Raw genomic sequence first — 27402 nt, 5'->3', positions numbered from 1 at the left:
ATTTTTCCTGACACCCTTTCTCCCCAGCAAGTGAGTAACTGGCCACTGCGATCCTGCTGTTAATTACTCAATACCATTCCAGGTGTTAGGTAAATATCTGGGATGTTTTAAACCTATTGCTTATGTTTGTGTGTGCTTAAATCTAATAAACTGCCATGTTAGATAAGAGTATGCTTACTTGTATTTAAGCTTGATCAGACAGAATTGCTGGGTTCCTATTGATTTATTCCTGACAGTGCCTGGAGTGAAATAGTTAAGTTGCCCCTGCTGTGGGTAACACCTATGCCAGCTCTGAGGTTCTCTGAGGGACTAGGTGAGCTGTGGAGGCTCCTGGCACCAAAACGGGCTTCTTGGTTTGCTCCAGGTGCTGCTTCTGGTGTGTGTCTCTGGCTATGTGCATTCTCTTTTTGAACAACTTACAAATGGAACACTTTTCCTTTATGTTTGCCCTTCTCTGAGACACAATAAACAGCAAGTGTGAGAATCACTATTAGGGATAGCTACCCCACATTATGGACTGTGTTTGAAATCTGGCTATGGCATTGCACTGGGCTAAATACTATTTAACTAAATAATTAACATAACTAATTACTAAATGTACTACTAATACTACTAACTGTAATTAAATAACTATGGACACACATCCGATATTGTATGATGTTGCATCCGATGAAGTGAGTTGTAGCTCACGAAAGCTTATGCTCTAATAAATTTGTTAGTCTCTAAGGTGCCACAAGTACTCCTTTTCTTTTTATGGACACACATTCACAGAAAAATCACTGTGACACCAAAGCCTAACGTAACATACTCCACCGAAAGCTCTGACTCAAGCCACAGCCATGAGGAGGAACGGAGGGGCATTGGGACAACACTACCCTTAAATAAGCTTGGGAGGGGCCATGAAGAGCCAGAGAGTGCATGGACTGCCCTGATGGGAACTGCTAAGCAAAGTTCTCCAGCTTCAGCTCGCTGGGCTAGCACACACCTGAGAGGAATACAAGTCTGCAACCATTCAAAGAACAACGGAAAAATATCTACTGTGTGTGTTCAGTGAGTTATTTATGTTTGAATAATCATGTAATCAAACTAAATCCAACTTTCTTTAAATGAGGCCATGCACAGCTCCTCAGCTGCAAGAAAATCTAAAAATGGGGATGGGGGAATACATATTTTCCTTTCACCTCTCATTCAAAAACACTTGAACTGTTTTCATTTAAATTTTCCTCAATAATTCACCTTGAGGCAGAGTCCAAGCATGGAAAACTTCATTCCCAAGGTTGAAAGTTTCAAAAAGTAATGAGCCTCAACTATAATACCCACCATAATTCCCTAATCACAGCAATGATTTACAAAGAAATGTTAAAGAACTTGAATTTGGGCCAAAATCTCTACAACAATCCCGTTCCTTTGCACTACCTGGTTGGTGCTATGGAGCTGGAATCTCCTTATAGGAGACCAGTTGTGAATTGGCCCAGCAGAGAGGATCTCTCATCTGGCATAAAGCTCATGGAATCAGCTTCTGCACCAACTGTTCTCTCCACCCTGGCACTAGGATGCACAGGCACAGAGAGAGTCAGAAAAGAGTTGAACACAGCTCTATTGCATCAATTCTCAGCTGGCATAAGATACATCTGGCCCTTGGCTTGCACTGGGGCAGGCGCAGAATGGTCCACAAAATCATACATACTCCTTGATGGCCTCTCCTGAGTGTTCATCATAGGAGAGAAACTGAACTTAGCAACGACTCTTAGTTGTAAACCAAAGAGCAATGAGTTAACGTTCATTAATAGATTGTTCAGATAGTAGATTTCCTAACTACAATGTCAGAAAAATCAATAGAGGAATTCAATATGAGATACAGAAGAACTGTATTTGGAAAGTATTGTCTTTCATGCTTGATAAGTCTATTGTTAACATATATTCCCATGATGGTATGCACAAACACAGGCATCTATTTTTATTTCATTCATTACACTAGATTCAGCAAAGGAATTCAGCAGCAAGATTCCATTTCCCCCTCTTTTCTCAACATTTGAATAGTTCTGGATTTAGTTTTCACATCTGAATAAACTGGCACTTTTGCAGACATAGTTGTTTTTAGCAATAAACTTGTTGTTGATAAAGCAATGTTTTATATAAACCCCTAAATTCGATAATTATCTCTTGAAGTATTGGCTCTATTCAAAGCCATATTATTATTATAATTACCCAGTTTAAAGTGCCCAATAACATGCTAGTCACATCACTGTTCAGATAAGAAAAGAAAGTGCTGACCTCTAACTGTAGACAATGTCAGAATGAAGGAGGCAAGAAAACGCAAGATGAAAACAAGTGAGCAATTAGTAATGCCATTGTTTCAATTAAATATGAAACAAAAAAAAATGTGTCTCTTTGATTACTGTGTCCTGAGGACGAATTAAGGCAGTTCCCATTTAATGTGCTGCCTTCTACTTGAAAATCTGCATAACCCCTCCCAAAAATCCGATTAATTAAAATATAATATTTCCATTTTGCATATCACTTCTAAATGTAGGATTGGAATCAGACATTCATATCATCCAAAGATTAACAGCATTTTTATTAAGAAGAATTAACCATGTTTTATTACATAAATTTAATGTATTTAACAAAGTGACACAAATACCTTCTTCTCCTTGAACTGGTTCTTCCAGTAGCAATTCTGTCATGCACTCCCAGTCCTTCAGCAGTTCTTGAGAGCTCTCCCACAAACTATCCACTAAGTAAGCTGCATGTTCATGCAACTAGAAATAACAAATCAAATGTCAATAAAGCTTTCTGGTTCAAACAGGGCTTCATCAACTATTATAATGGTTTGAGTGAGGACAGTGTTCTTATATCACTAAGAAGGAAAACTAAATTTGAAATTAATGTTGGAAGGTCCACTTTCCAATAAAAAGCCATGTAACTGCATAACCGTGGTGAAACTTTTATTTTATGGAAAGGGTGAGTGGAGTATGAGAAAGAAATGAGGGCTCTTTTCTTATATGACACTTTACTTGCAGGTGTCTTCCAGGTCACAGCTTATATGATGACATGAGAAGAATCATAGAATCACATGGTTAAAAGGGACTGCAAGGGTCATCTAGTCTAACCCCCCAATCCCACCAGAGTGCTTGTCACACTTTTCTGTAGAGTTAAGGTGTCATAATAGTGGGGAGAGGGGGAGAAGAAGAGACACATTCTATCGAGGTGTTTATTTTTCTTTTATTAACAGTATGTAATAGGCATAGGGAATTTCATGTTAGTTTTAAGATAGTACACATCTTAAGCATCATAATATCTACTGTAATAATGAAAAATTACACAATAGTTTTCATTCAACATAACACTTTACAACTATACCACTAAAAGTTTGAAACTAAGGAATTACTGTTTAATAACATAGCTCAACAACAGCAACTGGATCGGATACATTTATCTAAGAAATGTTAAAAATTTTAGAAGGAAAGGCATTATTTATGGACAAGAAATTATTATAATAATTTTTCACTTTATGTGCAGACCTATCTACTTTTCAGCATACACACGGAACAGGAACCAAATAGCTATTAAGTGTAGCTCTGAGATCTGGATACATAATGGACAATACTTTCAAAACTGCTCAGCATTGGCCTAACTCGGGTCTCATTAAAAATAATGGTAAAACTCTCATTTACCTCAATGGGTGCAGAATTAAGCCAATGCTGAGTGTTTCGAAAATCCCATCAGAAGTTTCTTTATAACACCACCATTCAGTTAAACTGAGAAAAATCATTCTGGAAAGAACAGCCATTCACTTCCACTGACTTGTAAGAAAATCATGAGCTACCATCAACAAGTAACACCACAGCATCCTGATTTGACTAATTACCAAGTATGGTGCTGACCCCCAAAGAAAGAAACCTTGAGTGTTAGAGGCTGATGTAAGTGCCAGCTTTCATAAATTTCTGTACTGATGGGCTGTTCTAAGAGGAACTGAAATGGGATATAAAAGCTCTTTGATGCTTGTCATGGTCACAGGGCTAGCTGTACCTCCCCGCCCCGGTGCACCTCCATAGATGTTCAGACCTTTGCCTTTACCTCTCCTGGAGTGGAATCCCTGTATCTTCCCACTCTAAAACTGGGTCCTGGGCTACAGTATCCAATGGACAGGTATGACTGGGTTTGGATATCTTTGGTTCTTTCCTTGGGGAGTTTGCGACCAGTGGTAAACACAGCAATCAGACAGCCCTTTCAAATCAAAGTACTGTTTAATTTCAACAGTAGGCACAAAGCATAATGTAAGAGAAAAGGGTTTAAAAACAATAAAAAGGCTACATGCATGTCTATCTTATCTAAAGAGACAAGATAGGTGAGTTAATATCTTTTATTGGACCAACTTCTGTTGGTAGAAGGTACAAGCTTTTGAGCTATACAGAGCTCTTATTCAGATTTGGGGAAGGAAGAAGACCTCTGTGTAGCCTGACAGCTTGTATCTTCCACCAACAGAAGCTGGTCCAAGATATTACCTCACCCATCTTGTTTCTCTCAGATCCTAGGATCAACATAGCTACAACCAACACCACAAACAAATATCTAAAGTTTACCATCTCCCTGGAAAGCCTAATTTGTTCAGACTCCCAAGGATGGTCTCTGTGTGTGCCTGTTCCCCCTGAACAGCTCCCTGACAACTACCTCACCTCTAAGGGGGGAGGGATAGCTCAATGGTTTGAGCATTGGCCTGCTAATCCCAGAGTTGTGAGCTCAATCCACGAGGGGGCCATTTAGGGATCTGGAGCAAAAATTGGGGATTGGTCCTGCTTTGAGCAGGGGGTTGGACTAGATGACCTCCTGAGATCCCTTCCAACCCTGATATTCTATAATTGATTCTAATCTGAGAGTCTTATTGATCTTTTGGTTCCCAGCCAGAGCAAACAAACAGTGTAATTTAGCTGGAGCCAAGGAATTAGGTTCTTCACAGTTAATAGTTCTGGTATTCTCTTTTAGCCCTTGCAGTGTTTACCAGGAGATATTTTAGCTGGAACCATTGTCTGGCCTTCCTGCTTATCTCCCAACCTCCTACTATTAAACTAAGACACATATGCGTACAGTAAAAATTCCCAGTGAGCCAAAATAGCTATACAATTACCAGCCCAATAACCAGGTCACATACAGTATTCATAAATTATTACATACCAGTCCCATGTCCTTCACAATCCTTATGAAGGGTAGCCTGCTAAGCTAGCACCACACTATTCTAGGTTGTCTTTAAGAAACATCTCTCTGACAGCAAAGGCAGACACTGACACTGAGGCAGAAGAAGTGGTCTCAGGGAAACTATATGGTTTACACAAGAAAGCACATTTTGCTGAACCTGGCTTTAGGGACCAAGGCTAGAGTTCCATGAGCTGAATTCTCCTCTCTCCTCTGTGGGGTGGGACAAGGCTGGCTCTTGGTAATCTCTCTGAGTTTCAATGGAGCAAAGCACATTGGGAACTGAAGCTCATCATGGCTGCCATAACAGTAGACCTAGCTTCCAGCAAGGTCTGATGGAATGTGAGGAATGTATAACAACAGCACCGTTGACAGACCAAGGGAGAGACAGAAAGAATCAGGCTCTAGAGACCTCTCTCCTGAAAGAAGCAAACAAATAAACCCATTTCCTTATGTTTTTATTTTGCAATGATTTTTGCTGTAATTACTTTGAGGCACATATTCACGTTTCTCTGAGCATTCTGTTAGTGTCCTTCTGGCAGAGCCTCCTCCTCCCTTCTGCTCTGTGTGCAGGTCACCCAAGATTCTGCCCTTAGACCTTTCTCTTCTCACTGTAAACCCTGTCTCTGGGAGATCTCATCTTGCTTCAGTGATCATTTTATGCTGAGGACACATACATACCTCTCTCCATCACAAACCTAGATTAGATATGGCAATCTACTCCACATAGGGCTGTGCTTCAAAACCTTCCAGTGGCAGAAATCAGTGTAGATAGCAGTGGCCCACGTTATAAGTTAAGTATCTCACTAAAGGTTGCACTCATGGCTCCTTGATCCCCACTGGCTACTTGTGAATTTCTGGGAGATGTTAATACCTATTGGACTACATTCAAATCTTTCCCCTTCTTACTTCTCAATATTGCTAAGATCCATCTGTTTCTTTCCACTCCCACAACCAAACCTCTTGTACAAGCCCTCATTATATCCTGCCTATGCTACTGAAACACCCTCCTTTCTGGCTTCTCAAACACAAACATTGCCCTTCCTTGTCCACAGATTTGATCATGTCATTCCCCTCTTCCAATCCTTCCTTTGCTATCTACTTACTATTGAATAAAGCTTCCTTCAAAGCTCTCCACATTTCTGTCCCTCCCTTTTCAAATTTTATGCAGCCTCTATCTCTCCACTCCACCGATGTTCCCAGGCTTGTCTGTTTGTCAACTTCTTAGTCACCTCCATGCTTTCGATCATGCAACTTCCTATGCACTGTACAACCTTCCTGAACCCATCACATTTGGTGTGACCATTAAATAAATAAATAAATAGATAAATAAATAAATAAATGCCTCCAAAGGGTGTCTGGAAAACACTCAAGCGGTGAGACTTTAATTAGATTTTGTTCCTTTTTGGGATTGGTTAAAATAAAGTTACCCAGAAAATATGATTGCTTCCTTTTTTTAAAGCACATTCCACAGACTCATTCTTTTAATTTGTCCTGCAATAGGCACCACTAAAATATACGTTCCGGTGAACCACAGTAGAAAGAGTGGGGAGAGCAGAATTGATTACACTGAAGACAGGCAAGAGTAAAACAAATCCTAGGGAGGATATTGGTTTGAGTTTACTTTACGGACAAGGAGAAGGGGATCCAATACATATGGTGTCACTCTCATTAAAACCTGTTTGTAAAAGTTGATCAATCACCTTAAATAAGTTTCATGTTTTGCTAAATATATAAAATTGGTATCAGAAATGTTTTTACCTCACTTTCAAGAAAGAAAAGAACCAACATCCTAATGAGGTTTCCATTTGGACTGTTCCGTCCTCTCCTCTTCGCTAATGCTTCTTCTGCTTGGGGGTCATGCCTGCTAAACAGTCTAGAAATAAGTAACGGGAGTTATAATATTTATACTAAACAGCTTTATTTGCTCAACATTATGGCTAACATGTTCATTCATAAAATACAATTAAAAAAACCAGAAACCATTTCACCTAAAAAACAAACGAACTGCATTTGTTCAGCTCCACAGGGCCAGAAACACTTCACCCAATGAAAAAATTATGAAATGTACTAGTGTAAAATGTTTATATTATAGCTGGTATTTTAAAGTTTTTAACTCTTGTGTTGGTATGGCTATCTTGCTGAAAAACAGTGTTATTGTGACACTACCAATATAAGAATTAACTGTATGTAGGAGGCTCTAAACTGGATTGCAGCCTGCTTTAACCATGGCTCAGTAATCATAAACTGAACAAGTATTTAAACAAAATGCTACTATGAAAGGAGGCTTTCCCCCCACCCCAACACTGATCTTTATTTCATAAAAATATTGAGGGTAAAAATGAGTTACAGTCCAACCTTTGTATGTTTTTTAATCTTCACTTTTACTCAGTTTTGTGCAAACTGGTTGGGTGTGGCTGCAACTGAACCTTGTCCTTGTAAAAGACCGTGTACGGCGGGTCAAGGTCAAGGCTTTAATCTCAGAAACTCATCTCGCCAACGTTACCACCAGCAGGAAAAAGATTTTCTATGACAGGTGGGAAAGGGAGCAGGAGCCCAGCAGTTCAAAGGGTGGGCCCATTAGCCTGGAGAGGAGCAAGCTAAGATCCCACTGTGAGACAGGGGTCCACACCTGCGGGAAGAGTCTCTTGAGGCCTCTCAAGAATCTGACTGCCATGTCATGAGAAAACACTGTCTGGCCCTGAGGATGGAAAGCGGAGATGGCGGTGAGGTGCACTGTAATGGAGGAGTGTGCCAAATCTTGGTTCCTCAGGTGAAGTAGGTAGTCCAAGATGGACTGAATGGAAGAACGCGAGGGAGAGATGCCACGCTCAGAAGCTCAGCGGGAAATCCTCATCCACTTGGCCAGGTAAGTCAGTCTGGTTGAGGGCTTCCTACTCTCTAGGAGGACCTGCTGAACCGCATCCGAACAGGTCTGTTCCTCTGGGTTCAGTCACGCAGCATCCAGGCTGAGAGGTTCAGGGACGCGAGATTGGGATGCAATAGCCGACTGTGGTCCTGTGACAGCAGGTCCAGATGGTTGGGCAGGGGCCAGGGAGGGGCCATGTGCCCGGCTCATGAGTGTGCCAAACCAGCGTTTGCGAGGCCACACCAGGGTTATGATAACCTAAGCTTTGTCTCTCTTGATCATTGTCAGTGCCTAGCTGATGAGCGGAATCAGCAAGAATGTGTACATCAGTCCCCCCCGACCATGACAGAAATAAGGTGTCAGAGATGGATCCCCTGCTCAGACCTTGCCAAGAACAGAACCAAGGACACTTCCTGTTCTGTCTGGTGGTGAACAGGTCCACTTGGGGAGTTCCCCACCTCTGGAAGATCATGCAGGCTACCTCCGGTTGGAACGACCACTCGTGGTGAAGGAAAAGTTCCTGCTGAGCTGGTCCACCAGCATCGGGAAGGTGACAAGCTTCCAGGTGGATTTCATGGCTGATGCAGAAGTCCCATAGACAGAGTGCCTCTTCACAGAGAGCTGACAAGCGCGCTCCCCCTTTCCTGTTGATGTAGAACTTCAAGGTTGTATTGAAGGACTTGCACCACCTTGCCCAACAGGTGGGGTAGGAAGACTCTGCATTCCAGCCGAACTGCTCTGAGCTCTTTGACATTTATATGCAACTTCGCCTCCTCCGGGGACCACATCCCATGTCTAGAGGTCGCCAAGATGCGTGCCCCAGTCGAGGTCCGAGGCGTCCAGCACCAACTCGATGGAGTGAGGGGGGTTGTCGAATGGAACCCCCTCTAGGACTGTCCTGTGGTCAGTCCACCATCACAGTGAGGTTAAGTATTGCCCGGGGAATAATAACTATCTTTTCCAGGGTGTCCTGGGACTGTGAATAGACCGTCCGTGGGCCGCATCTGGAGCCTGGCATGGCAGACAACGTAAGTGCACACTGCCATGTGACCCAGCAGATGCAGACAGACCCTGGCCTTAGTCACGGGAATGCAGAGACTTCCACAATGAGGTCTGTTAATGTCTGGAACTTTTCCAGCAGCAGGAATGCTCTGGCGCAAGTTGAGTTCAGGACCACTCCAATTAACTCTATCCTCTGCACCGGCACTAACATCGACTTTCTGTCATTTACCAGGAGGCCCAGGGAGTGGCACATGGCTTGAAGCACCACGACATACCTTTGGACTTGAGACCTAGAGCTGGCCTTGACCAGCCAGCTGTTGAGGTACATGTAGATCTGGATACGCTGGCACCTGAGGTCAGCACTACCACCGACATGCACTTGGTAAATATTCTCGGTGCTGTCGCCAGGCTGAACAGGAGGACCACAAACTGGTAGTGGTGGGGGTCCACCATAAACTGGAGGAAGCGACCGTATCCTTGAAAGATTGCTATGTGGAAGTATGCGTCATTCAAGTCGAGGGCGGCATACCAGTCTCTCGGATCCAGGGAGAGGATGACAGAAGCCAGGGATACCATGTGGAACGTAAGCTTCTATATATACCTGTTGAGGTCTTTTAGGTCCAGGATGGGCTGTAGGCCACCCTTGGCCTTTGCGATTGAAAAGTACCAGGAACAGAACCTGTACTCGAGAGGAACTTCTTCCACCGCACCCAGCTGTAGTAACCCCTTTACCTCCTGCGCGAGGAGACTCTTGTGAGAAAGGTCCCAGAAGAGGGACCTGGAAGGTGGGTAGGAATGGGGGTAGAAAGGAACTGAAAGGTATAATCCTGCTCCACTGTGCTAAGGACCCAGCACTCTGAAGTTGTAGCAGTCCAAGCAGGGAGGAAAAAGGAAAGGTAGTTGGAGAACACTGGGAAAGATGGATCCAGGGAATAGTCTGGTAGGTTGCCCTGGGGCGCACCATCAAAACGACTGTTTGGCCTCTTGCTTGTTACGGGTCAAGCCCGATTGGGCAGAGGGTGGCTCAGGCAGTGTTTGTAGTCCTTGGCTCATTTGTGGGGCTAGTCCTGCCGAGACTGGCTCCCCTGGATGTAGAGACCCAGGGTTTTCAGGGTGGTGCAGGAGTCCTTGAGACCATGCAACTTGCTGTTTGTTTGCTCTGCAAATAGGGCTTGGCCGTTGAAGGGCAAGTCCTGCATTGACTGCTGGGCTTTGGTGGAGATAGCGGAAGCCATGGTGCCGGCAGCAGCATCAGCAGCATCTGATGCCACCTGGAGGGACTCCCTGGCCACAGTCATGCCCTCATCAAGGATTGCTTGAAAATCCTTCTTGGAAGCTTCGGGGAGCGACCCTTCGAATTGGCCATGGTAGTTGGCCACTCTCAGCTGACGGCTGGAAGACAAATAAACCTTACGTCCAAAGAGATCCAGCTTCCTCAAAGCTTTAGTTTTGGGGAAGGCCCCAGATTGTCCTTGCCTCTCCTTGTGGTTAACTACCTCGACCACAAGGGAATTGGGGGCTGGGTGGGAGTATAAGAACTCATGCCCTTTGGTAGGCACAAAGTACTTGCATTCAGCTCTTTTGAGACAGGGGCTAGGGAAGAGGGAGTCTGCCACAGGGCATTAGTGATTTTAGAAACCCCTTCATGAAGGGGTAGAGCCATTTTGGCAGGAGCTGAAGATGTCAAACAGAGAGTCCGAGGGCTCTTCCAATTCCTCTGCCTGAAGCCCCAGGTTGGAAGCGACCATCTTCAAAAGTTCTTGGTGTGCTTTGGCGTCATCCTGAGGAACTGGGTGGGGGGGCCCCGTGATAGCCTCGTCTGGCGACGACAAGGACAATGCCAGTGCCATGGGAATCTCCCTTCCGTTGATAGTCCAGCAGTTTGCTTCCCTGGGTCCCCCTGGACCTGTGGCGTTTTACCCCCCACCCCAAAGCCTCGAGCAACAGAGGGGAACAGGATACCGAGACCACTGGCCTCTCCGAAGCTCCAGACTGGTGGCTGGAGGTAGCCGACAGCACCTCTTATACCGCGGCATGTACGCACTGCTCCGGGGATGCCAGAGCCGGTCCCCTACGGATACTGCTGAGGGAAAAACTTCTGGCACCGGTGCATGTGGCGAGCACACACACCTAATATGAAATGAACATGAGCAATCACTCAAACAAGAACCTAAAGCTTCAGGGCACAAGCTAATCACTAATAGCTTGGGGTTAGGAAGAAACTAATCTATAATTATACATTATGCGATTTCTTACACTTCCTCTAAAAAACCTGGTACTGACCACTACTAGAAACAAGATACTGGATTAGATGGACCCTCTGGCCCGATCTGGTATACCAAATTTCTGTGTTCTTCTGTGTTGGCAGATGTCTAAGGAGTGAGGATTGGCTGTAGGCACTTTACTGGTCCTACCTGGCTTGATAGGGATTTCAGGTACTCTCCTCATCACACCACCACAAATTTTTCCTGCAGATTTTAGGTGTTGCTGTGACACAGAAGGAGCTAACAAAGGGTTCACTATTCTGTGTCAGCAACTCCATTCATTACAACAAAAATATTGCTGTCATAGAATTTATCTATCAAATGAAAGCTTATATAATACTGATCATCATAAACATTGTGAGACTTATGTACAGTTGGTATGTAGAGAGTGATGTGTACATACTAAAAATATCTATATAAACAGGACAAGTTGCAACAGGTTTTTTTCCAGACAAGAGATAAGATGTCACATGTAAATTAAGCCAACATAATGGAAGCCCCATTTGCATGTGAAGTCTGGAGGAAAAACAGGTTGATGGTGATGGGGATGTGAAACCAAGAGTGGAGGGCACACTGGAGAACAAGCAGTGGTGGAGAAGAGTCTTGTCTGGGGATGCATTTCAAAAGGGGCATGATGGTGATGGAAGATACATTTCACATTTTATTTATGGTACCAATTTTTTTCTAATTTGCAAACATTGTAAACTGCAGAACAGAGCAACATAGTTATGGTTTTTCCTTCAATACTTTTGTCCTTCAAGGACACATTTATAGGCAGGCCCACCAACAAAAATTCTGGGTGCCAGGGTTATCCCTAAGAGAGATGGGGCCCATGGCGGAAGTGACGAATCTGTCATTTCCGGGACTGCCCGTCACTCCTAAGCGTGCACGACCGCTCTGGGCCCCGCAGACCAGTGCGATTGGCCAGTGTGATCTTGTGCGTCTAGGAGCCCTGCAGCCTGTCTGGGCAATTTAAAAGGGCCCAGGGCTCCTGGCTGCCACCGCAGGCCCTTTTAAATCAACTGGGCCCCTGGGCAATTGCTCCCTTTGCCCCCACACACACACTTTGGCAGGCCTGTTTATAGGAAATAGGATAACATTACTTTCAAAAGAGACTTTCAGAAGAGACTTTGCACACTGGGAGAAATTGTCATGTTAGACAAACTAATTTATCTTTCAGATTTTTTCATAGTTGTTATGCCACATTTGTTAATTACTGAAGATATTTTACTACAATGTATAAAAGAACTCTTTTCCATTATCTATCATGCAGTAAGATCATATTACTGAATTTGCAACATCACATCCACTTTCATAGTAAAAGACTGATACCACAAGCATAGAATCATGTTTTTGTGCCTGATCAAGGAGGAAATCTAGGATATTACTGGGGGAAAAAAACCCTCATTTTCAAAATGCAAACAACAAAGGGAACACAAAATATCGCTGGTGAAATAAATTGCTGGTTGTATAAAAGGCCTTTTCCTTCAAGTGTCTTCTGGTTTGAAAAATTCCATTAAAATGAACTCTTATACAAAAAAATTTCTGTAAAAAGTTGCAAAAATCTTTAACAATTCTAAAACTGGGGAAGAGAAAATTAATATTAAAGACTTCAGAGTGTTAAAAATATTGTTCTGGTCTAGACTGCAAAGGAACAACCAGTTGAGATCTGGCCCTTTGTATTTGAGTTAGATACTCTCCCATGCTATTCAGCAGAGTGAAGGAAAAACTTTGACACCTCTGATCACCTGGCATCAAAGATATGTAGCTACCACTAATAATTCACTCAATTTTTGACATGCGAGAAAATAACCACAGAGGTAGTTTTTAAAATAAGAAAATCCTGTTAAAATTGCTAAATTTGGAAGTAAATTGGTATCCTGTTATTTCAAAGTTGAGTAAAATAAATACCTTTAAAATAATAACTGTATATTATACAATCATGTAGGCATGTTCACAATTTGTAGTACCAGAAGTTACAATAAAAACCCAACACAAACTCAAGGGATTTGCACATAAATTAACAAATCTTTACAAACAAGTACATACAATCATATTTGTTTGTACTTTAATGTCCTAAATTAATAGAAATTACTGTCTAAACTGTACAGCAAGAAAAGCATGATATAAATCCTGATTTATCAAAGCACTTAAATAGATGCTTAACTTTAAGCATTGTGACAAAGTTCCTCCTCTACCTTGGTGGGTCTTGTACTTATTGGCGGATTTGCTCATCTCAGAGATTCACGGCAGCCCTCAGTTTCACCGTTTTCGTGAATCCACAGTCCAGGTCAACTTCTCCTGTGTCTGACCAGGAGTTGGGAGGTTTAGGGGGAACCCGGGCCCACCTTCTACTCCGGGTTCCAGCCCAGGGCCCCGTGGAATGCAGCTGTCTAGAGTGCCTCCTGGAACAGCTGTGCAACAGCTACAACTCCCTGGGCTACTTCCCCATGGCCTCCTCCCAACACCTTCTTTATCCTCACCATAGGACCTTCTTCCTGGTGTCTGATAATGCTTGTACTCCTCAGTCCTCTGACAGTACGCATTCTCACTCTCAGCTCCTAGCGCCTCTTGCTCCCAGCTCCTTGCACACACACCACAAACTGAAGTGAGCTCCTTTTTAAACCCAGGTGCCCTGATTAGCTTGCCTTAATTGATTCTAGCAGCTTCTTGATTGGATGCAGGTGTTCTAATCAGCCTGTCTGTCTTAATTGTTTCCAGAAGGTTCCTGATTGTTCTGGAACCTTACCTGTTACCTTACCCAGGGAAAAGGGACCAACTTAACCTGGGGCTAATATATCTCCTTCTATCACTCTCCTGTAGCCATCTGGCCTGACCCTGTCACAGCATGCAAGTACTCCGATTGAAAAATCAGTGCTTCAAAAGTTAAGCTTGTGATTAAGTGCTTTGCTGAATCAGGCCATACTTACTATATATCAATCTGTCACTTCTAGATCTCACTAGGCATTTCTGGTCTCAGGAAGCTATCATGAATCTGTTTCTCATTCCAGGATGAGAGGTAGCTTACTTTTTGTGAAGGAACTCTCCAGCTGCTACTGCAACCGGCCGGTGTGCTGAATACACCAAGTGATAAACATTCTCACAGTCTTCATTGGACAGAGCTTCTTCACTTCCACTGAAAAAGTCAGAAAGTAACACCTGAACCAAAACAAATGTTTAATTTCAGTTCCACCACCTCCCATAAGTAACTTTTATGATAGACAGTCTATATAAATATAGGGTTACCTGGGCCTCATCTAAACCCCACAGAAATTAACGGGATATTAACTTCAACGGGCTTTGGATTAGGCCCCAAAAATTTTTAAACACTTCACCACCAAAAAATACCCACCTTTGAGTTAAAGTGGCTGCTTCTTATGAATGTAGTACACTAGGAAATGGTTAAACATTTTCTTAGAACTAAAAATGTTGCCATTCAAATTTAATAATTTGCCAATATTTTAAGAGGTTTCTTTTGGGGAAAAAAATCTAAAATTTTGCTTCTATTGAAGTGTACACATTTCAGAATTTACAAAAATAGTTACAGCTAATGCGGTAGTTCAGACTGAGAAGGCACTGTAAATGTTCAATTACACTTGAATGTTAATTTCTCCCAGAAAATTTCTTTTGGGCTGAGATGCCACACACATAGATTCAGCCAAAGATAAACTATTTTTGTAAAGTGTGCTCAAAATCCATTTAACCTTTCTGAGATAACCATTAAAAAACCCTGAACTTAAAATCAAAACCAAAAGAGTGATCTAATCACAATACCTTTTTCACAAAGATAAAACTCTTGGGGCCAGAATCTCCATTTTGAGCTATCCTCTTTGCACTGCTCTGGATTGCTGTAAATGGCCAGCTTAGAATTCCTTGGCAGTTGGAAGAGGGGAGGGCAATCCGCACCTCCCCCCAACACTCTCACATAGGGATGGGGCAGAGCTCTTGCTTTCTCAATCCTCAACTGATTATTTGGGGTCTAAATCATGATTTTTCCTCTCTTGACATTGGCAACATTGTTGATGATCCATAGAGTATAAGGCTAGAAGGGACCACTAGATCATCTAATCTGTATATCATAGGACAAAACATTCCACGCAGACACCCCTGGGGCACTCTATCATGGGAAGCAGTGACTATAAAAAAGATTTGGGGGTTCTGATGGATAATCAGCTGACTATGAGCTCCCAGTATGACACTGTGGCAAAAGGGCTAATGGAATCATAAGAACATAAGAATGGCCATACCGGGTCAGACCAAAGGTCCATCTAGCCCAGTATCCTGTCTTCCGACAGTGGACAATGTCAGGTGCCCCAGAGGGAATGAACAGCTAATCATCAAATGATCCATTCCCTGTCGTTCATTCCCAGCTTCTGGCAATGCATAAACAGGGGAATCTGGAGAGGAGTAGAGATGTTATAATTGTGTTTGGCATTGGTGTGACCACTGCTGGAATACTGTGTCCCGTTCTGGTGTCAACAATTCAAGAAGTATGCTGATAAATTGAAGAGTGTTCAGAGAAGAACCACAAGAACGATGAAAGGATTAGAAAACCAGCCTTATAGTGATAGACTCAAAGAGCTGAAGCTATTTAGTTTCACAAAGAGAAGAATATGGGTGACTTGTTTATAGTCTCTAAGTCTCTACATGGGGAACAAATATTTAATAACGAGCTCTTCATTCTAGCACAGAAAGGTAGAACATGATACGTCTGGAGTTGAAGCTAGACAAATTCAGACTGGAAATAAGGCATAAATGTTTAAAAGTAAGAGTAATTAACTATTGGAACAACTTACCAAGGGTCATGGGAGATTCTCCATCACAGACAAGGTCACGGTGGATTCTCCATCACTGACCATTTTTAAATCAAGGCTGGATGTTTTTCTAAGAGATATGCTGTAGAAATTATTCTGGGAAGTTCTATGGCCTGTGTTACATAGAAGATCATACTAGGTGATCACAACAGTCCTTTCTGGCCTTAGAATCTACAAATCTGTACTGAATCCAATAACTTGTGTTTGATTAAACTGTATCTTCCAGATAGATAACCCAATTTTGATTTGTAGGCATCAAGAGATGGAGAATCCATCTGTGATATTTTATTCCAGTGGTTAATCACCTTCATTGTTCAAAAGGTGTGCCTAATTTTTAATTTGAATTTGTCTGTGTTCAACTTCCAGCCACTGGGTCTTATTATGCCTTTCTCTGATAAACAGCCTGTAAGAACACAGTATTTTCACTCTGCAAAGGTAGTTGTACACCGTAATCAAGCCATTTATCAATCTTCTTTTTGATAAGCTGAACTGATTGAGCTTCTTTAATTCCCTCATTGTGAGGATTTTGGGGGGCGGGTGGCTCTTTTCTACACACTCTCCAGTTTTTCAACATCATTTTAAAATGTGGACACCAGAACTGTATGCATTATTCCAATATCTGTCTCACCAATGCTGTATACAGAGGTAAAATCACCTCCCTACTTCTACTCATTACTTCCCTATTTATATATCGCATAAAATAAGAAGTGATGCAATGGATAAGATAGAGTCCATCTGGGCAAAAATTACACTGGGGAAGAAAACTAGTAGAGCCTCCCCTAGGATAGTGCTTGGGGTGTGCTATAGACCGCCGGGATCTAATCTGGATATGGATAGAGCCCTTTTTAATGTTTTTAATAAAGTAAATACTTATGGAAACTCCGTGATCATGAGAGACTTTAGCTTCCCAGATATAGACTGGAGGACAAGTGCTAGTAATAATAATAGGGCTCAGATTTTCCTAGATGCGATAGCTGATGGATTCCTTCATCAAGTAGTTGTTGAACCGACTAGAGGGGATGCCATTTTAGATTTGGTTTTGGTGAGTAGTGAGGACCTCGTAGAAGTAATGGTTGTAGGGATAATCTTGGTTCAAGTGATCATGAGCTAATTCAGTACAAACTGAACGGAAGGATTAACAAAAATAAATCTGCAACTAGGATTTTTGATTTCAAAAAGGCTGACTTTCAAAAATTAAGGAAATTAGTTAGGGAAGTGGATTGGACTGAAGAACTTATGGATCTGAAAGGCAGAGGAGGCCTGGGATTACTTTAAATCAAAGCTGCAGACGCTATCGGAAGCCTGCATGCCAAGAAAGGGGAAAAAATTCATAGGCAGGAGTTGTAGACCAAGCTGGTTGAGCAAGCATCTCAGAGAGGTGATTAAGAAAAAGCAGAAAGCATACAGGGAGTGGAAGATGGGAGGAATCAGCAAGGAAAGCTATCTCATTGAGGTCAGAACATGTAGGGATAAAGTGACAAAGGCTAAAAGTCAAGCAGAGTTGGACCTTGCAAAAAGAATTAAAACCAATAATAAAAGGTTCTATAGCCATATAAATAAGAAGAAAACTAAGAAGGAAGAAGAAGTGGGACCGCTAAACACTGAGGATGGAGTGGAGGTTAAGGATAATCTAGATATGGCCCAATATCTAAACAAATACTTTGCCTCAGTCTTTAATAAGGCTAAAGAGGATCTTAGGGATAATGGTAGCATGACAAATGGGAATGAGGATATGGAGGTAGATATTACCCCTCTATCTTCTGAGGTAGAAGAGAAACTCTAACAGCTTAATGGGATTAAATTGGGGGGCCCAGATAATCTTCATCCAAGAATATTAAAGGAATTGACACTGAAATTGCAAGCCCATTTTAATGAATCTGTAAGCTCAGGATTTGTATTGTATGATTGGAGAATTGCTAATATAATTCCTATTTTTAAGAAAGGGAAAAAAAGTAATCCAGGTAACTACAGGTTTGTTAGTTTGACATCTGTAGTATGCAAGGTCTTGGAAAAAATTTTGAAGGAGAAAGTAGTTAAGGACTTGGAAGTCAATGGTAAATGGGACAAAATACAACATGGTTTTACAAAAGGTAGATCGTGCCAAACCAACCTGATCTCCTTGAGAAAGTAACAGATTTTTTAGACAAAGGAAACGCAGTGGATCTAATTTACCTAGATTTCAGTAAGGCATTTGATACCGTGCCACATGGGGAATTATTAGTTAAATTGGAAAAAATGGGGATCAATATGAACACTGAAAGGTGGATAAGGAATTGGTTAAAAGGGAGACTGCAGCGGGTCATACTGAAAGGTGAACTGTCAGACCGGAGGGAGGTTACCAGTGGAGTTCCTCAGGGATCAGTTTGGGGACCAATCTTATTTAATCTTTTTATTACTGACCTTGGCACAAAAAGTGGGAGTGTGCTAATAAAGTTTGCAGATGATACAAAGCTGGGAGGTATTGCCAATTTAGAGAAGGACCAGGATATCATACAGGAGGACCTTGTAAACTGCAGTAATAGCAATCGGATGAAATTTAATAGTGAGAAGTGTAAGGTTATGCATTTAGGGATTAATAATAAGAATTTTAGTTATAAGCTGGGGAAGCATCAATTAGAAGTAACGGAGAAGGAGAAGGATCTTGGAGTATTGTTTGATCATAGGATGACTATGAGCCGCCAATGTGATATGGCCGTGAAAAAAGCTAATGCAGTCTTGGGATGCATCAGGAGAGGTATTTCCAGTAGGGATAAGGAGGTTTTAGTACCGTTCTACAAGGCACTGGTGAGACCTCACCTGGAATACTGTGTGCAGTTCTGGTCTCCCATGTTTAGAAAGGATGAATTCAAACTGGAACAGGAACAGAGAAGGGCTACTAGGATGATCCGAGGAATGGAAAACTTGTCTTATGAAAGGAGACTTAAGGAGCTTGGCTTGTTTAGCCTAACTAAAAGAAGGTTGAGGGGAGATATGATTGCTCTTTATAAATATATCAGAGGGATAAATACCGGAGAGGGAGAGGAATTATTTAAGCTCAGTACCAACGTGGACACAAGAACAAATGGATATAAACTGGCCACCAGAAAGTTTAGACTTGAAATTAGACGAAGGTTTCTAACCATCAGAGGAGTGAAGTTTTGGAATAGCCTTCCAAGGGAAGCAGTGCGGGCAAAAGATCTATCTGGCTTTAAGATTAGATTAAACTCGATAAGTTTATGGAGGAGATGGTATGATGGGATAACATGATTTTGGTAATTAACTGATCTTTAAATATTCATGGTAAATAGGCCTAATGATCGCCATATTTGGGGTTGGGAAGGAATTTTCCTCCAGGGCAGATTGGAAGAGCCCTGGAGGTTTTTCACCTTCCTCTGTAGCATGGGGCACGGGTCACTTGCTGGAGGATTCTCTGCTCCTTGAAGTCTTTAAACCACGATTTGAGGACTTCAATAGCTCAGACATAGGTGAGGTTTTTCGCAGGAGTGGGTGGGTGAGATTCTGTGGCCTGCGTTGTGCAGGAGGTCAGACCAGATGACCAGAATGGTCCCTTCAGACCTTAGTATCTATGTATCTATGATTGTATTAGCCTATTTGCCACAGCATTACACTGGGAGCTCACGTTTAGTTGCTTGTCCACTATGGCCTCTAAACACATTTCAGATCCACTGCTTTGGAGCATATAATCCCCCATTCTGTAGGTATTATCTGCATTTCTTGCTACAAGCTGTATGACCTTGCATTTGGCTGTATTAAAACAAATTTTGTTTGAGTGGGCCCAGTTTACCAAGTGACCCAGATCACTATGGATATGTCTACACAGCAAAGAAAAACCTGCAGTTGGTCCATGCTAACTGACTCTGGCTTGTGGGACTGTTTCATTGCTGTATAGACTTCTGGGCTTGGGTGGGAGCCCAGGCTCTACAACCCTGCGGGGTGGGAAGATCCCAGAGCTTGGACTCCATCCCAAGCCCAGAAGTCTACAAAGCAACGAAAGAGCCCTGCAGCCAAGCCCCACAAGCATGAGGCAGCTGGCATGGGGCAGCTGTGGGTTTTCCTTTGCTGCATAGAGGTACCCTCAGTATGTCTGTCCTGTCCTCATAATTGTTTACCAATCAACCAATCTTTGTGCCAGTTACGTATTTTATCAGCAGTAATACTATGCTTACTTCCAGATCACTGAAGAAACATGGAATAGGCTACTGATCTCTGTGGGACCCCACTATAAACACCCTCATTAAATGAAGATTCTGCATTAATTACTTTTTGATATCTATCGGTTATCTAATTCCTAATGTGTGCTTTACTGATACTGCATAGTACTAATTTTTAATTAGAATGTCATGTGGTAGTAAGTCAAATACATCTACACTTCATCAACCAAACTTGCAGTCTCAAAGAATGAAATCAGGTTTGTTTGACAAGACCTATTCTTCATAAAACCATCTTGACTGGCATTAATTATATGCCTGGCCTTTAATTTTTTTTAATCAATTGAATCATATATCAGTTTTTCCATAATTTTGTCCAGGACTCATGTCATGTTCACTGGCCTATAGTTAGCTGGCTCATCCCAATTGTCTTTTTTGAATACTTGCACAAGGTCAGTTCACTTCCAATCTTCTGAAATTTCCCCAGAATTCCAATATTAATTCAAAATTAACATTCATGGGCCAGAGATCTCTCAGCCAACTCTTTTAGGACTCTTAGGTGCAGTTATCCAGGCAGGCTGATTTAAAACATTTATCCCTAGTAGATGTCGCCTAATATCTTCCTTAGTTACTAATGGATTGGAAAGTATTTCATCATCCTCATATGATATGGATAGGCTTGGCAGATTTCAATTTTAATAGATATCTGTTGGTAAAGGTCAATTTCAGCTGACACAATGAGATCAATGAAAAAAATATCAAATGGTAACAGTCAGTGTGTCTGCAGGGATTGTGTGTCACCTGCCATGCAAGGAGCTTTCTACAACTCTGATGTCATGGCCTGCTCGCTCGCTCACTCACTAGCCAGAAGCTGTCAAGAGAATGAGTGGTTGTAGAGGGCTCCCCGCATGGCCGCAGGGCAGGGGACACCTGATCCCTGTGGGCACAAGGTGTGGGGAAAGGCTGCAGTCCTGGTAGGGCAGAGCAGATACCTCTGGCCAAGACAGCAAGGAGGGGAAGCAAGATGAGCCACTGGTCGGAGGGAAGAACACCGCACTACTTAATGGCTCCTGGTGTAGGGCAGGGAGATCTCTTCAGTCCCCTCTCACTCATCAGCTGGGAATAGCTGTTGCACTTCAGGCTGGTGAGTGAGTGGGGCACTGTGCACATCCTGGCTCAGCAGAGCAGAAAATCCTGGCCAGGACTGCAAGGAAGAGGAGTCATCATTGTCCCCGGCTGCAGAGGCGGCTGACCCACTGCTGAATGACTCTGTGCCCGCCTCCATGGTCAGAGACTTGTCTTCCTTTTCACAGCCCTGGCAGGGGGGGCTCTGCTCTGACCCTGCAGCCTTCCCCGCCTCCAGGGATCAGGTGTCACCGATCAAGTGGTAAGTCGTCTGCAACTCTGATGTCATGGCCCTGCTCCATCACTCACCAGCCAAAAGCATGGGAATGGTCTCAGAGCCAGAACTGTTCAGCAGCTGGGCGGCCTCCCCATGACCAGGGGCTTGTCCTCCTCTTTACAATCCTGACCAGGGGCCTCTGCTCCTCTGAGCCAGGACCATAGCCTCCCTTACCTTGGAGCCCTGGTGTCATGCCCCACAGCTGCACTGGGAACTCTCCCACTGGCAGAGCTGCCCTAACCCAATCCCACCCCCCACAACTCTAAAATAAAATAGTTAAAAATAGGGGGGAAAATCTTAAAAATAAAAATTAATAAAAACTGTCAAAACTAGAAAAAAAGTAAAAATCAAGCTATGCCACCCCTAGATATGGGTACATCATCATCCTGCTACTTTCCAAATAGAAAACACAAATATTTATTCAACATTCTGCTTTTTCTGCATCACTAACATTCTACCCTCTCCATCTAATAATGGACCTATACCATTGCTATTATTTCCCTTTTTCCTAATATATTTTTAAAACTCCTTATTGTCCTTAGTCCTGCCAGCCAGGGATTTTCCCCTCATCTCTTTCATTTCCCTTATGTATTTTCTGCACATCATAACTTCTAATTTATATTGATTGCTATCTATTTCCCAGCCCTAGAGAGCCAAGCAACACTTCTCACAGCTTTCATACATTCTGGATTATTCTCAAACCCTCTTTCTATGCTCCACAGCCAGACAGATGTGGAAGCCTTAATGTTATCCTCCAGTGAAAATCTTACTAGACACTTAGTACCAATCTCCTACATTATCCCCACTCAAGTTGCAAGTTTTGAACCCCCTCTCTTAGCTCTAGAAACCTACTTGGATTCTTCATCAAGGACCTGATCCAAATCTCAATGAAGTCAGTAGAAAAATTTGTACTTAATTCACTGGGCTTTGGATCATGACCCAAAGGACAAGCCTCATGAAACATTCCTCCTAGCAGCAAAAACCTGCTTGATCTCTCCTGTTATCATACAGTCAAGACCATGGCTTACCTCATACTGCCTTAATCCTCCCTATCCCAGTTTTCAAGCAATGTTTCCTTCCCTAGATACAAACCAGGGAATTTAACATGAAGTATCTTTACTTCAGAGTTAAGGTTAAACTAAAGAAATCTAAACATGTTGAGGTATATTAACAAACTAATTATCAGATTTCTTTGAAAATTCATTCTATACTTATACTTTGAGTACCATAAATCTGGAAACGATTCACTGTATCATTAACATTTAACAGAGATGCTTAATCCTTGCTTCAACCTTAAATGCAGAGTTGTGCCCAGAACTGTTATCACAATTTTGGGGAATTAATTTTTTTTATTGAGTTTTCAAAAAATTTAGATAATGTGCCATCATTCTGTTTTATGTAAATCATGATCTTTATTTTTTCAGATATTACAGTGACAGCACACAAACATCATAATATTTTGAAAAGTCATTTTTCTTGAATTACAACAAGTATTGGTCTAAATTCAATATTGGGCACTTCCAAGGATGAGAACTTTAGGTTCTGCCAGACCTGAACACACAAACAATATTACATACTGAATGATTTTTTTTTAAATTAGCGATTTTCAGTGTGTTTTTAACAAAAACATATCTTCCATTGTATGCTTCAGTGTGTTTTTTTTTTAAAACAATTTAAATGAAGATCCTTCCAGTAGTTCTGAATATAATACGACACTACAGTTTTTCTTCATTCATGTATGCACATATACAGATGCAGCATTTTATATTATGAAATATATTCTTAAATTTGGAAATTTCCTATTGTGTTTTTGTATCTTTGACTTGAAAACAGAACAGAATTAAAGTTGCAAAGTTAAGGTTACTAGAGCATATCCTGACTTTAGTGTGGTTAACTTCTCAGTTGAATTTCGCACGCAAGTAGCTTTTGGCATTTAAAAGAAAAAAAGAACAGAGAACATAGTTAAAATGATCTGCTTGTACCGTCAGTCTATTTTGCCAGTCTGGCATTTGTTTGCAACAGTGGATACACTGAAACTACTGACACCAAGGAGTTAATAAATTTCTGAATTTTACCAGGGTATTTTTACGCAGCCATTTATCCTATTCCAACATCTCCAAAAATTGCTCAGTGAAATTATTACACATTTAATCCACCTTCAGTGCTGCAAGTCCTTCATAATACGCATGAGAAATCTAAACCTGATATATATTCCGGCAAAAGTGCTTCTCATAGTGAATTATGCTAGCTTTGAAAAATACTCACTGAAGTATTAGAGTGACTAATCGAATGGCTTCCACAGCAACATCATATTCCTTATCAAGTGTCATTGATACAATGCGATCCTGAAAAGTAGTTGTATTAGAATGACAAAACACAAACGTTTTCAGAAAATGAATATTTAAGTTACAAAATAAACAGTCTTTGATGGACATACCTTTCCACAGAAACATGATAACCATTTGACTTCTTTAGAACATGCTAAGTTCATCTAGTACAATGTGCTTTCATGGTGATAGATATGCCAGGTTCTGTATGTTCTGAATCTAATACTGTACATGCAACAGGAATGGGAACATATGTCAAGGAACTTTCCCCTCCTGCCATCCCATGCAGATGTCAGGCAAACTCAGGCTGGGGAACTGAGGCACTACTCTGAGCTAGTGTCTCCTCAGTACCAGCCTGCTGAAAGGGGATGGGGTTGGGCTGGATGAGGGCATGGCTGTGGCCCCAATTTCTTTCCTTCACAATGACCAATAGAGCTTCAGTAGTGCATTTGGGGCAGGGTGTATGCATGTGAAGGAGCACTGTGCAGAGAATCTCACCTGAAGTAGCTGCTGCAGCATGGCCCTTTGCATGCCCATGACTTAAGCCACCATCTGGCCTCATTAATTATCCCACATGCCTTCCATAAGAAATTTGAGGAATTTGGTGGTACAACTATGGATTTTCCTTCTCTCTGTCAGTGGTGGATTAGGGGGCCCCAGAAAAATGGGCACCTACACACACCACCCGGTGATCCTACTGGGGAGTGGAGTCAGGGCAGAGGAGCTTGCCCCACTCTGCCTGCCTGGTGCTCATGAGGGGGAAGCCCCTGCGCCACGACCCCACTCCCCAGCAGAAGGGCCAGCGGGAAGCCTCTGCACCCCAACACAGCTCCCCAGCAGGAGTGCTGGGTGGGGGCAGGGCAAGCCCCTGCACTCCGACCACATTTCCCCAGCAGCAGTGCAGGGAGGAGGTGGGGACGGGACTGCAGGCTGAAGGGGTGGGGAGGGGCCCCCACTTGCTCTGGGCCAGGGCCCCACAAAACAGTAATCTCTCTGTGAACACCAGCAGACCAATGGCAAATTCAATGGCAGGATTTTCATGCTTTTGAGGAGTTCCTCTACTGGTTCCTTACTTTCCTTTCCCAGTTTGATTTCTTTCAACTTGAAACAAACACCCTCCTTGTCTGCAGAGATGTCTGTTGATCCCTGGAACACAGTTTCTTTTGGGTCTTGATACATTGTTCAAGCAACAGAAAACAAACTGGGGACACTGAAATAAAATTTGTTTTCTGAGACTTGGCCTACTCTATAACAGATCTTGGGTTTTGTGAAATGCTACTATTAAAATACCTGGGCTGAGAAAGAACAGAAGAGAGCTAACTAAAAGGAATGAAAGAGGGACTAGGGAGTGAAATTAAGAATGGCCATGAATTGAGCAAATCAATTCCTGGTCCCCACGCTCTTCCAGAATTCCAAGGGACAATGGCTTTAAGTACCCAAAAGTATAAGCTGACCTCTGCACATTTAACCTGTGGTGCTTAGTAAAAATATTTAAGGAGTTTCAAGTGGCTGCCCTAAAAAGTTTGTTAATGGAAGCATTGCCTCTTGCTGATCATGCTTCAGAAGAGTGATCCTTGATCCTAATGGGACAAGGTATCTCTGCTATATCTAGATGCTCCTAAAGATTGTTTGGAGACTACAAAGAGAAGAAAACAGTGGAATGATTTTCCAAAAGGGAGATTTCCTTTCCAAATACAATCTGAAAGTTCTGTGGAAGTCCAGAGTGAATAAGAGTTTCTTTTTGTGGACTACTGTTAAGGGCATAAGCTTGGAAAAGAAATATTTTGCATTAAGTGGGAAATGGAGTGACATCTTTGGTAGGAAACTGGGATCGATATGACAAACCATCTTGTCCTTAGTGGTTAGATGTAAGGCGAGACACCTCAGTGCTGCTAGTTTCCTCTTAGTCCTGGCCAAGGAAATGGCCACTAAGAAAATAATCTCAGGGAAAGGGAAATTCAAATCTACTGTCCTCAGAGGATCAAATGAAAGTTCACATAACCTCTAACAGCAAATTTTAAATACCCCAATATCATGGGCCACTGTCGGGGGAGCTAAAGAACTTCTGATGGTGGTGATGAATGTCTCGCAGGCCAATAAATGGCTCAAAGTTCCAATATATTTACAGGGAGAACAACCTCCCATGTCATCCAAAACTCCTGAGCCTGAATGCATTCCAGATGTGCACCGAAGCCCATGCTGCATATAATCTGCTAGAAGAGTCAACGTTGAATCCCTTTGCAGATGTTCTGGAGAGCCATCCACCAGTCTAGGATTGGAAGCACTCATATAGGTGTGCAAATCAACATGCCTGTTTGAACAGTATACTGAGAAAAGGCCTGCAGGCATCTGAGGTGAAGTCTGGCATGCTCAGTCATGTGCCCCACAAGTTGGAGGTAAGAATGTCCTGTTAACCTCAAGTGCAACCTGAGGACTTCACAAAGGGTGACTATGGACTGAAACCCGTCTGTCAGGAAGTAAGCTATTGCCATTGTGGTATTAAGATCTACCCCCATGGAATATATTTGTTGTGTTGGTAGTAATACTGATTTCTCTACCTTTAATTTCAACCCAGATAAGAGAACAGATCTCTGATAATGAAGACGCTGTTTTGGACTTGTCCCTTTGACATTCCTTGAACTAGTCAATTATCCCAATATTTGAACACCAGTATAACGAAGGTGGCATGCTACCACTGTCATACACTTTGTAAACACCCTATGGGATAGAATCATAGAATATTAGGGTTGGAAGAAACCTCAAGAGGTCATCTAGTCCAATCCCCTGCTCAAAGCAGGGCCAACACCAACTAAGCCATCCCAGCCAAGGCTTTGTCAAGCTGGACCTTAAAAACCTCTAAAGATGGAGATTCCACCACCTCCTTAAGTAACCCATTCCAGTGCTTCATCACCCTCCTACTGAGGACAGACTGAAGGGCAGCACTGTGTACTGCTAGTGTGTGTTCCCGACTATGATTCAAAAATATTTTCTGTGTCCTGGATGTATTGTCGCATGAAGGTAAGCATTAAGCATACTAAATATAGCTCACCAATTGCCAATCTCCAAAGAAGGAATGATAGATGTGAAGGTAACCATCCTGAAATTTCATGTTCTTGATGGATCCATTCAGTTTTCTCAAATCCAAAATGGACCTTAGACCACCTCCTATACTGGGAATCAGGAAGTAATGGGAATAGAAACCTTTCCCTCTCTGCTGGTAAGGAACTTCCTCTACTGCTCCCAATTCCAAAAGAGACTGCACATCCTGAAGTAATACAGCTTTGTGAGATGAGGAAAAGGATGAAAAGGAACATGGATGGTGGGGAAAGGGAAGGAAGTGAACTGGATGATGTATCCTTCCTTCACATTGCTACCCAATAGTA

General features: G+C 42.4%; 1 protein-coding gene across 4 annotated transcripts in view; it reads right to left on the bottom strand.

Moving 5' to 3' along the window:
* The window catches only part of STAG1 (stromal antigen 1), a 379263-nt gene that overhangs the window by 138767 nt on the left and 213094 nt on the right, over positions 1 to 27402 (bottom strand). For all 4 annotated transcript variants that reach the window (XM_038415259.2, XM_038415257.2, XM_043492802.1 and 1 more), the window contains 4 exons: positions 23958 to 24037; positions 14357 to 14464; positions 6955 to 7069; positions 2645 to 2762 (listed from right to left, as the gene is read on the bottom strand). In XM_038415259.2, the coding sequence (XP_038271187.1) occupies positions 2645 to 2762; positions 6955 to 7069; positions 14357 to 14464; positions 23958 to 24037 (421 nt within the window). The remainder of the gene's footprint in view (positions 1 to 2644; positions 2763 to 6954; positions 7070 to 14356; positions 14465 to 23957; positions 24038 to 27402) is intronic.

The sequence above is a fragment of the Dermochelys coriacea genome, chromosome 9, assembly GCF_009764565.3.
Source record: "Dermochelys coriacea isolate rDerCor1 chromosome 9, rDerCor1.pri.v4, whole genome shotgun sequence".
Taxonomy (NCBI): domain Eukaryota; kingdom Metazoa; phylum Chordata; order Testudines; family Dermochelyidae; genus Dermochelys; species Dermochelys coriacea.
This window is presented reverse-complemented; position numbering and strand designations above follow the sequence as displayed.